At 40.3% G+C, this 11,897-nt stretch overlaps 1 protein-coding gene across 1 annotated transcript in view; it reads right to left on the bottom strand.

Annotated features, from left to right (window-relative positions):
* Positions 1-3,358: 3,358 nt before the first annotated feature.
* The window catches only part of LOC116044851, a 37,151-nt gene continuing 28,612 nt past the window's right edge, over positions 3,359-11,897 (bottom strand). The window contains exons 14-23 of the mRNA XM_031292402.2: positions 11,339-11,806; positions 8,506-8,931; positions 7,804-8,067; positions 7,452-7,706; positions 7,110-7,358; positions 6,744-7,001; positions 5,878-6,174; positions 5,517-5,786; positions 4,759-4,839; positions 3,359-4,627 (exon numbers count right to left, since the gene is read on the bottom strand). Coding sequence (XP_031148262.2) covers positions 4,561-4,627; positions 4,759-4,839; positions 5,517-5,786; positions 5,878-6,174; positions 6,744-7,001; positions 7,110-7,358; positions 7,452-7,706; positions 7,804-8,067; positions 8,506-8,931; positions 11,339-11,806 — 2,635 coding nt within the window. The 3' untranslated portion in view covers positions 3,359-4,560. The remainder of the gene's footprint in view (positions 4,628-4,758; positions 4,840-5,516; positions 5,787-5,877; positions 6,175-6,743; positions 7,002-7,109; positions 7,359-7,451; positions 7,707-7,803; positions 8,068-8,505; positions 8,932-11,338; positions 11,807-11,897) is intronic.

Genomic DNA, 11,897 nt, shown 5'->3' with positions numbered 1-11,897 from the left:
AGTGAACGACAAAATGTGTGAATAGTTCATAAAATAAAATGTTAAAAACCTGTCAGCTGCTGGTGTCTGGTGTATTAGCGCCCTCTGGTGGAGATCAGCAGGAACTACAAGCAGAACTACAGACACGTTTTTCCAGGTTTTTCCTCTATTTTATTTTATTTATTTTGCCTAAAATTGATCAATTCAAAGATATTCAATCTAATGTAGTAGTGAAAGTTTAATATTCTCCTTTTGAGATGTTGTTAAGTGCAAAATCGTTAAATAATTCATAAAATAAAATGTTAAAAACCTGTCAGCTGCTGGTGTCTGGTGTATTAGCGCCCTCTGGTGGACATCAGCAGGAACTACAAGCAGAACTGCAGACACATTTTCCAGTTTTTCCCTCTAATTTTATTATTTATTTTGCCTTAAATCGATCACTGTAAAGATATTGAATCTAATATATTAGTAAAAGTTCAATATTCTCCTTTTGAGATGTCGTTAAGGGCAAAACCGTTAAATAATGCATAACATAAAACGTTAAAAACCTGAGTTCTAGCTGTCAGCTGCTGGTGTCTGGTGTAATGGCGCCCTCTGGTGGACATCAGCAGGAACTACAAGCAGAACTGCAGACACATTTTCCAGTTTTTCCCTCTAATTTTATTATGTATTTTGCCCTAAGAGCCCTAAGGGATCGTCCACGATACGGTACCGTACGAAACGGCACCTCTGATTAATATTTAGATCATTTGATAACGGTTTAATTTAGCCAGTTAGCGATTTTTCCTGCTAAAAGCTAAGGAGTTAGCCATCACGGGGGTGTCTTTGGTGTCTTTGTAGCCTTTACAGAAGGTTTTCTATCCAGCCTGGAAGTTGTGCCTCTTTTCGGAGTTGTTCAGCAATAAATCCAAACTCTTATATCCAAGATTTATCCACTTGATGTCCATAATTTATCAATATTCCGTCATTTTTGCCGCTAGCTCGATGCTAGCTGCCATTTTGAATATCCCATGATGCTTTGCGAGATTGTGTTGACGTCTTTCAACCAATGGGAAGGCAGGTCCGTCATACAAAGAGTATATGGAGTGGAAAGATAGATCGCTCCAGCGAATCCGAGCGAGAACAAAGGCTATAGAGTGAAAGATGGATCACTCCAGTCTATTACCGTTCTACAGAGAAGATTGTTTTAAGATTTGGCATAAATTTGGGCCTTTTTTGAAGAAATGTAAATAGTTTGTCCTTTTACATGAGTTATAATGTTCATTATGGTTATTTTTGCACTGCATGACTCCAAATATATAGGAGAACGGTTTTAGAACATTGCTGTGTGTGATTTCAATAAATATGACATTATTATTTGATTATTGGCATAAGTGAATGTCATGAGGGCAAAAGCGTCTGGACTTTTTTTTGAAAAAATGTATATATTTAGTCAACTGTATAAGTTATAATGTTTATTTCTTCACAGTGTGACTCCTAATACATATGGGAACTGATGTAGACAGGAGATAGGCTTCACTTTTATTGATCTGTCTGTGATATCAATATATATCTGTGAGATTCATGTTCCATTTTATTTACTTATTTGTCTTTAAGGTCATACAACCTTTTTTTACATTCAAGTGACCTCACTGCAGCACAAATATTCTAATAGCCCAGTTTTTCCTGAAAAAAATGATGTTCATAAATTGACTGTAGACAACAGTTGATGTTTAACAAGCTTTTTTAGAAAATAAAACCAGATGGACAATGAACTGTAAAAATGACCTCAGGTTTCTGAGCGTTAAATCGATCAATGTAAAGATATTGAATCTAATATATTAGTAAACATTTAATATTCTCCTTTTGAGATGATGTTAAGGGCAAAATCGTTAAATAATTCATATCATAAAACGTTAAAAACCTTTGAAGGTTCAGTGAGGTAGTTCCAGCTGTCAGCTGCTGGTGTCTGGTGTATTAGCGCCCTCTGGTGGAGATCAGCAGGAACTACAAGCTAAACTACACACACATATACACTTTGAGATGTTGATGGCAAAATCTGTATTGAACAAATGAAGTAGGAATAAACTGTAAACATGTTCTAATGTGTGTCTTCGTGTGTTCAGTGTGCTTGTAGTTCCTGCTGATCTCCACCACAGGGCGCCATTACACCAGACACCAGCAGCTGACAGGTTTTTAACATTTTATTTCATGAACACATTTCGTGTCGTTCACTACATTTCAGAGGGGAATATTATACGTTTACTACTAAATTAGATTCAAAATCTTTAAATTAATCGATTAAAAGCAAAAGAAAGTGTATAAATAAATTCAATAGAGGAATAAACATGTTTTAGTGTCTATTTGTATGTTCAGTTCTGCATGTAGTTCCTGCTGATCTCCACCAGAGGGCGCCATTACACCAGACACCAGCAGCTGACAGCTGGAACTACCTCAGTCAACTTTTAAAGGCTTTTAACGTTTTAAGATTTTGCCCTTAACATTTCAGAGAGTAATATTATACTTTTACTACTTTATTAGATTCAACATCTTTAAATTGATCGATTATATCGATATATTAACGTAATTAAACTGTCATCAGCAGGAACTACAAGCAGAGCTGCAGACATCTTTCCAGTTTTTTCCTCTAATTTGATTATTTGTTGCATATAATCAATCAATTTAAAGATATTAAACCTAATGTAGTAGTAAAAGTATACTATTCCTCTCTGAGATTTAGTGAATGACAAAATGTAATAATTTATAAAATGTTAAAATTATGTGAAGTTTTTTTTCAATGAACAGTCCAATAGAAAATGACTATCAGTCAGTTGTGAGATCTGTGGAATAACATCCAGAGTTACTAGCTGTTGAGTTCATCTCCAGTTTTATTAGTGAGATGTATAAAGTTATTGAAGTGATCTGAAGCTTTAAGACATTAAGGTGGAGCTCATAAAAACAAAACCAGCACATATTAACATCTAACAATGAGACAAAGAACACCGACACCAGCAGAGCTTTTAGACCGTTTACATGGTCTTACAATAAAGACCAGGTGTTTGATCCCTTACAGTAAGCTGAGCTCGTGTTAAACTCTCCACCTGCTGGTTTCAGTGGTCCAACAGAACCATCAGGGCTTTAAACTGATCTGGAAATGTTTGTCTCAAATCCTCCTACTTGTGTATTCCTCATGAGTCAGCAGTGCTGAGGGGGCTGCTGCTGCAGAACATCTCAGCAGGCTGATCCCTGAAGGGTTCAGCAGCATTTCATTCACACTTTACCAGCTCCGCCCGCCAAGGTCCTGGTCCTAAAACTGTGGAGGAACTAAAGTGTGCTGCTCCATGTTCCCAGAGGAACCGGTCCTAAAGAGAGCTCCGTACATTTACTTACAGGTCAGATGTGGACAAGAAGAGTAAAGACACATTTTATTTAAGTTCAAACTCAGTTGTTCACTTTAAACGCTTCATTCTCAACAGATACAGACTTCTAAATGCTGCATAAATCAGATTATTTCCAAAAACAACTTTTGTAAAGACCTTATGAACCAGTAGGTTTCTGTTATAAAAGATGAATACTCTCTAACATGATTGTAATAACTACTGTAAATCAAACATATGTCAAAATACAGCATTACATTTAATGTGGCTGCAGGCGTTTGACCCTTTCATATCAAGTATGTATTGAACATATTTAGAGCTCTACATTTCACAAGACTTTAGAATAGTTATTGCATTTCCAGAAAATATGAACCTGGGTCACCGAGTCTCAGAACGAGGTCTGTTCCTGACACAAAGTCAGTCTCTTTAAAACCAAAACTAAAATCATACTCATATTCACATTTTAAGATAATTCTCCTGAGATCCTGACGTGTTATCACAAAATACAAAAACAGTCATTATAAAGATGATCCCAACAGAACAATCTCAGTCATCATAAATAAAAGAGATAAATCCTGATCTCCAGATTGTTATTATCAAACACTGCCGGCTGCTCTCGGCCTTCACAGAAACGGACGTCAAAGACAGTAGTAGTACCGGCAATACAGTCATATTTTCATTTAATGAGTAAACAATATTAAAAACAGGTTTAAAAAACAGGAGCATAAAAATACAAAGTTTAGGAGAAGGCTTTCTGAAAGAGAAATATGTTTGTGTCCCTGAAGGAGCCCTCAGGTGGTCTGGGAGGAACTCCACAGAAGAGGAGCGGCTGAGCAGAAGAAGGACTTTGTTTCTGGAGCGGAGGTCACGTCAGGAGGTTTGTGGTGTGAGGTAGGGAGGGGCGTTTCCATGGATACACTGATGGGTGAGCAGCGAGATGTTGTACTTGATCCTGAACGAGACAGGAAGCCAGTGGAGAGAGTGAAGGATGGGTGTGATGTGGTGGTATTTTCGTACCTTCATTAGAATCCTAGCGGCGCTGTTCTGGATGTAGTGAAGTTCTCGAAGGCTCAGCTAGAAGTCCTGATGACGAGAACGTTACAGTAGTCCCACCTTCAGGAGGCAAAGCTGTGGACAGTGTTATTCTGCATCTGACAGAGTGTGAGATGGAGTTTGGAAATGTTCCTGAGGTGGTAGAAGGAGATCTTACACACTGACGACTGCTTCACCAGATCTCAAAGCGCTGGTCTTCCTTAAAGGAGGTTCTGTCCACAATGTTGTTCCCAAAGAGTCTAGAAAACACCAAACGGAGAGAGCAGACACAATCACACAGAATCATATGTGGAGCGGTTCATTGAACTGATCTGAAGTCATTCATTTCCTCTTAATTGAATGAATGGGACACTAATTAAAGAATGCTCACCGCACGGTGTCAGTGGAGGGGTTGATGGACAGTCGCAGTAACATGTCAGCTGAAGCATCCGTGATGTTATTGTGACTCAGGCTGTAACATGCACACAAACATTTATTACATTACATTAATTACTGTACATTATATCAGCCGCCTGCTGCTGACGGACATTTTCCACTTTAAACCAATCACCACAGCCCATATCTCTTGATAATCAGGATAGATTGGGTTCGTGCCAACTGAATTATTATGAGTTCTCTGTTTATAGCTCATCTTCAGCCAGACTGATGCTTTCTGAAGGAATTTACAGTAAAATAAATGAAATCTACTCACTTTAGATACAGACAGGAGAGAATAAGTACAGTATGTTTGTTGTACTGCAGCTTTCTGTAGACAGCTCTGACTATACAGACATGTTGTCTTCTAAAATAAGTTTGACGGGAACTTCAGTCTCTCCTGAAATGTAAACGCAACATCGTCTGCCCTTGAAAGCATGTTTAGGGGAATCTATAATAAATGTATGTTGCTGTATGTAATATTTGGGGTTAATTAATTTATGTCGGTAGATTATTTTCTCCAGAAAGCCGTCTTGCTGTCCTCTCGGCTCATTAAACTGAGCAGCTGACATTGCTGGCTCTTTTTGAACCTCACACAGACTGTACCGGTCGCTGTAATATATATTTTATAAATTAACACCTCCACCTCGGTTAGAGCTGACACTGCGTTATAAACACTGTTGCACACATGAACACATTTGTAGTTTGACTCACTCCAGGACTTGTACTTTGTGCAGATGTGCGCTGAGTGTGAGCAGCAGCTGGTCAGTGAGTCCACAGTGACTCAGGTCCAGCTCTGGCAGCTCTTCACTGAAGTCCAGCATCAGGGCCAGAGCTCCACAGGCCCTCTGATCCAGTGTGCTGTGACTGAGGTCCAGCTCTCCATCCAGGGCTGTACGGAGGGACACTGCCCGTCTCACTGAGTCCCTCTCACTGTTCACAGGAACCAGGGACACCAGCCGGAGGAGGACAGCTTTACTGGCTCTGAGCAGGAGAAACAGAGCAGAGTGTTATGATGCAGAAACATGAACAAAAACTTCTCCTCTGCTTTCAGACTTTCTGGGATCTTTCCCACCTGAGACGGACTCTGTGCAAGACAGGAAACAGCAGGTCCAGGCCGCTGTCCTCCAGCTCACAGTCCTGCAGGATGAGCTGTGTGTCTCTGCTGCTGTGTGTCAGGATGGTGGAGACGGCCCTGCAGTCCTCAGCAGTCAGACTGAGAGAGTCACTCTGATGATCCAGCTCCACACTGGAGCAGCAGGACAGATCCAGCCTGTGCTGCAGAGTCCTGAGCAGGTCGGCTGCTGCCCCCTGCTGGGCCTCAGAGGCAGCGCAGCAGTGGACCAACCTCAGCAGCTGATTCCTGTCAACACTGAGAGGAAATGATCCACTAATTAAACCAATAACAGAACCATATAGATAGTTTCATTGATCAGATACTAGAATGATCTGCAGCTTCACATGCATCAGAAACAAAAGACAAATTAAGGGATAATTATGTTTCTTTACAACTTATTATGGTATTTTTGTCCTTTATTTCCGTCATTATTAATAACATAAAGCCTATAATGTTAATAGAAAAGATCGGGAGTGAAAAGTGCTCCGACTGACCAAGAAACAGATCAGATCGGTTGGGAACAAACCTCCAGGTTAGACAAACTAATTCAAGAGAAACCAAACAATAATAACCCCAAATGATCTTATAATGAATTATCTTGTAATGTCTTGTATATATTTTCTATTGGGTTAAGATCCATTTAGGTTTACATTGTTGTTTGTTTGTTTGGACCCTCCGACCGCTTGGAGCAGGAGTTCTCAAGAGATAACTGGACTCAGGTGTTGATGATGGGGAGAAGCAACAGTTTTGTTGAGCGTGCAGCAAAGGAATGTTATGTTTTTGTTTGTCTGCGAGTGGTAAACAGACGAGCACTAATGTCTGACCTGAGATGAGAGACTTTGTCCAGCATTAAGAGGATGGACTTTATTTCCCCTGCTGGTATGGAGGTCCACGTGAGGTTCAGTTGAACTCGGTCACTGTGTCTGAGGGTGAAGAGCAGAGCAGCAAAGTCCTCCGAGTCCATCTCTCTGCAGGTCAGGTTGATGACATCATCCAATGACCTCAGTAAACTGGGTATAACGGGACTGGCTCCAGCTTTATAGATCTCTCTGATGGTGGTCAACACAAAGCTGGGACAGGGTCTGAAAGCATAACGTGTATTCACCAGGACACTTTGTTTAGTGAAAACAAGCCACAACAACACATGGACATGATTAAATATGATAGAACCTAAAAAACAACTTGCTGACCTTTTGAACACAATCCTGTCCAGAAAGGGAAGCAGACGTGTGACGCTCTCCTGTAAGAAGCGGTTCTTCCTCATGTTCACAGTGATGGTGTGAGCTGACGACTGCAGCAGCAGATAGTGAAGGAGCTCCCAGTTCAGACAGCAGGACGTCAGCTCTCCACCAACCTTCCTCAAGAAGGAACGGGTCAAGGCCTCATCCTGGATTTCATGGAGGAGGGAGAGTAGCGGCTGCAAAACCTTCTCACTCAGTCTGCAGATTAAAATGTTAGAAAAGTAGATTATTAATACATTTAGCCTGTTTATTTATCAGTGTGTGTTTATGAGGCTCAGGAAAGACTTGTACTTGATTGTTAGAGGACCATCATGAAGCAGCAGAGGAATGAGACCCTGAGCAGGAACACAGAACTCCGTCAGGTCTAACCGTCTGACTGTCCAGTATCTCAGCAGGGAAGCCAAACTACTGACAACCTTCAACAACACTCTCTCTGATGGCTGGGCAGTCTGAGAGGAGAGAGAAAGCTCTTCCATAGTCAGCCGACAGGCCACTCTCCCTCTTCTGACCCATCGACACATTAACAAGGTCATGTCTATGGAAAGCCTGAAAAACAAAGAGAAAACAAGTTCACCACTAACTGAACATTCAAACTGGAGAAGATGGTTACAAGAATAAAAACAGTAATAATATAAATGCGTACTTCAGACTGTGAAGTTGTGTTGTACGTCTAAAGAGGAGGGAGGCTCCTCTGACAGACATCTTTCTTGGTGTGAGGATGAGATTTACATCAGAGCCACAAAGTCTGACAACTGTCCCCACAGACCGGCAGGTTTTCCTGCGTAAGTCTCCTGTTAACAGCAGGCTGAAGCCCAGCAGCTGCAGCACAGAGGCCAACTGCTCGGCCTCCTCTCTGGATCTGACAGAGATCAGTGAACACACTCTCTGGAAGAACTCGGGATCACAGCTGAAACACAACAACAAGGAGGAAGTGAGAACACAGCAAAGAAAAAACAGAAAAGAATACATAACAAACCATGTTATGGACAATGACTTCCTGAAGGATGAATTAAATACACAGTACCTGAGCTGTGAGATATATTTTCATTTCTATACAGTTTTTATTTCCTGTATAAGAAAGTATTAGCAGGACTGTGTTGTTGTCTCAGAGCTACATTGTTGTTATTATTATTCACATCAGTTCATTATTCTCAAACATGCAGAATAATGATTTACTGTGACTGTGATACTAAATAATTACTGAACTGATAAATGTAATATATCTTCATTATGTTCATTTGTAAATGGCCGTCAATTAACATTTAAAACACAGGTGATTATAGAATAACCTCTTCTTAAAGAAGCAACATATTATTATTAAATATACAGTATTTGTCTGACTTACCTGAGCTGTGAGATATAAGGCAGACACTGTAGGAAACTCCTCACTTCACTCTCTTCATCTGAGCAGCCTCTCAGCTCCACTTGTTTCTTCTCTGATTGGAGTTTCAGCACTTCCAGGAGGATGGAGCTCTTTCTCTCTGAGAGGTTTATGATCCAGACTGCAGGAGCTGACTGGAAAACTGACTGTAATGATGGAAGGAGACTCAGACCTGTTTTAGTCTCATAGTCCTTCAGGTGGGAGTACAGATCCAGCAGGAAATCGCTCTGATATTCATCATCATCTTTAAAAGGGAATGTTTGATATCTGCACACTGATGATAACAGCTCCAGTGTCTTCTCTCCTGTCTGCTGTTCTCTCTCTGCTGCTGCACAGAACAGATTCACAAAGAACCTGATTCCTTTAGAAAGATCTGACCACCGAGAAACACTGAAATAATAAAAGGAAACATTTTGTGATGATTTGATCTCAGCTGCATCAATACAACAACAAACTACTGATGGACTCCATCTTGAACATGTCTGTTCTGTATAAATTTATTAATCTAATTAAACTTTAACCCTCCTGTTGTCCTCGGGTCAAATTTGACCCATTTTTAAAGTTTCTATATCAGAAATTTGGGTTTCTTTCAACCAAATTGCCCCAAAATAACGTGGATGGTTCCATAAAACTCTCTTCACAAGTTAAATTAAGGATCAGATCTCTACTTTCATTGAATTCTGGGTGTTTTATTACATTTTATAGCGTTATCCTGACTAAACTTTGACATGTCTGTGATTATCCATTACCTTAGTTTCTCTGATCTTAACTGTTAGTCAAAATCATTCATAATTTCTGCTTTTTTCTAACACAAAAATGAGATAATTTCATATAAATCAGGTTTATTGACCATGAATTCCAAAAATGATTGTTCAACTAGTGTTAATACGTTGGTTCTAGTGGTGAATATACTGGTGGTAATGGGGGGAAAGTGACAAAAACGTTGTAAAAAGCAACAAAAAGTAAAAAACAGTTTCTAAAAAGTGTTAATTTTGACCCTGGAGGACAACACAAGAGTTACACACATCTTTCATCAGAGCAGAACATCATTTTAGGACTTTTACTGACTCACAACACAAACACTGATCCTGAGTCTGAAATCTCTGCTGATTGGTTTCCTCCTGGTTTTCTTCACTTTATGGAATTTGACTTTGTGTATGAGTTTAAATATTAAATATATTTACATTATATAAATATACACAGTGGAACAACAACATCTAGAGTCCATATCATGTACAATAGTTAGAGAAAATCCCATGATGCAATGCTTCTCTTTGCTCCTGAGCTGACAGCCGTGTAAATACCAGTTGTTGTTCACTACATCTGTCTCTGGTGACTCTAAATGATGATTCATAGATGTCTGAAATCTTAATGTGCTGCTCTCTCAACAGTTGGTACAAGTTTCATCACAGTCAGTCAACTTCACTCAGTCTTCACATAAAAAGGAAGAGAAATGGAGAATTTATTTACATTTTCTTTGGTAGAAAGAGATGTTAATTATGTTATATGTACAAAAATATTTAGTTTTAATGTTTCTATTTGTTATTTTTAAGATGCTGAGATTTACAAAAAGCCAATATCAGTTTTAACTGCAGGTGTTTATTTCCTGTATAAGAAAGTATTATCAGGACTTTGTTGTTGGCTCAGAGCTACATTGTTGTTATTATTATTCATATCATCTCATTATTCTCATAAAGACAGAAGACTGTGATACTAAATAATTACTGAACTGAGACATTTAATTCATCTGTTTCTACATTATGTTCATTTGTAAATGGCCGTCAATTAACATTTAAACCCAGGTGATTATTAAGATGGATTTTTGACAAACCTCTTCTTAAAGAAGCAACATATTATTATTAAATATACAGTACTTGGGTTCGGGGGGCTGACACCGTCGCCACATTTAAGAATAAACTGAAAACCATCATCTTTGATAAAGCTTATAGTTAGGGAGTGAGGAGTTGCAGCATAGTAGAGTAGAGTAGAGTAGAGGGAGGCAGGAAGTACAAGCCCGTTCCGGCAGGGGAGAGTACGAGTCCGGTCCAGGGCCCCTCTCTTTAGCCTGCCTCTCTTAGTTATGCTATTATAACTCTAGACTGCTGTGGGAAGCTCCTTCCAAGGACACAATGAGCCGCTCCCTCTTCTCTCTTTTCACTTGTCTCCTTTTGTGTGCATCTTAGTCCCAGAAATGCCTGTTACTAACCTAGCTCCGGGGAGTTTTCCCCCCCCGGAGTCCCTTTGCTTCTTCTTCACCCAGAACATCGCCCTGGAATTGGGTGGCACCAACACCGGGGTCCTGGGTGCAGCTGACGCTATGGACTTACTACACCCTGCTACGCTCTGCGATTCCCCGCAGTGTCCGACTGCGTCCTGCCGCGTCCAACCGCGTCCACCCAGGCTGCTGTGCCACACTACACCCCGTAACGCCCTGCCGTGCCCTACTATGACATGAACTACTACGACTACCATTGTGATCACTGTTTCACCATCTTTATTATGACTATTATTGCCACCATTCACCACTCCCCCAACTGGTGCCGTCAGACACCGCCCACCAAGAGTCTGGGTCTGTCCGAGGTTTCTTCCTAACAAAAAAGGGAGTTTCTCCTCGCCACTGTCGCTATAGCTACTGCTAATGCTTGCTCTTGAGGCAACCACTGTAATAGTTGGGGCTTCGTAAACTACAGAGTTTGGTCTAGACCTGCTCTATCTGTAAAGTGTCTCGAGATAACTCTTGTTATGATTTGATACTATAAATAAAATTGAATTGAATTGAATTATTTGTCTGACTTACCTGAGCTGTGAGATATAAGGCAGACACTGTAGGAAACTCCTCACTTCACTCTCTTCATCTGAGCAGCCTGTCAGCTCCACTTGTTTCTTCTCTGATTGGAGTTTCAGCACTTCCAGGAGGATGGAGCTCTTTCTCTCTGAGAGGTTTATGATCCAGACTGCAGCAGCTGACTGGAAGACTGACTGTAATGATGGAAGGAGACTCAGACCTGTTTTAGTCTCATAGTCCTTCAGGTGGGAGCACAGATCCAGCAGGAAATCTCTCCGATATTCCTTTAAGTCGTCATCGTCATCATCATCATCATCATCGTAATCCTCCTCAACGTTAAAAGGGAATGTTTTGTATCTGCACACTGATGATAACAGCTCCAGTGTCTTCTCTCCTGTCTGCTGTTCTCTCTCTGCTGCTGCACAGAACAGATTCACAAAGATCCTGATTCTTTTAGAAAGATCTGACCGCTGAGAAACACTGAAATAATAAAAGGAAACATTTTGTGATGATTTGATCTCAGCTGCATAAATACAACAACAAACTACTGATGGACTCCATCTTGAACATG

Source organism: Sander lucioperca, chromosome 24, assembly GCF_008315115.2.
Source record: "Sander lucioperca isolate FBNREF2018 chromosome 24, SLUC_FBN_1.2, whole genome shotgun sequence".
NCBI lineage: Eukaryota > Metazoa > Chordata > Actinopteri > Perciformes > Percidae > Sander > Sander lucioperca.
Note: the sequence above shows the minus strand (reverse complement) of the source record. Positions and strands in the feature narration are given on the sequence as shown.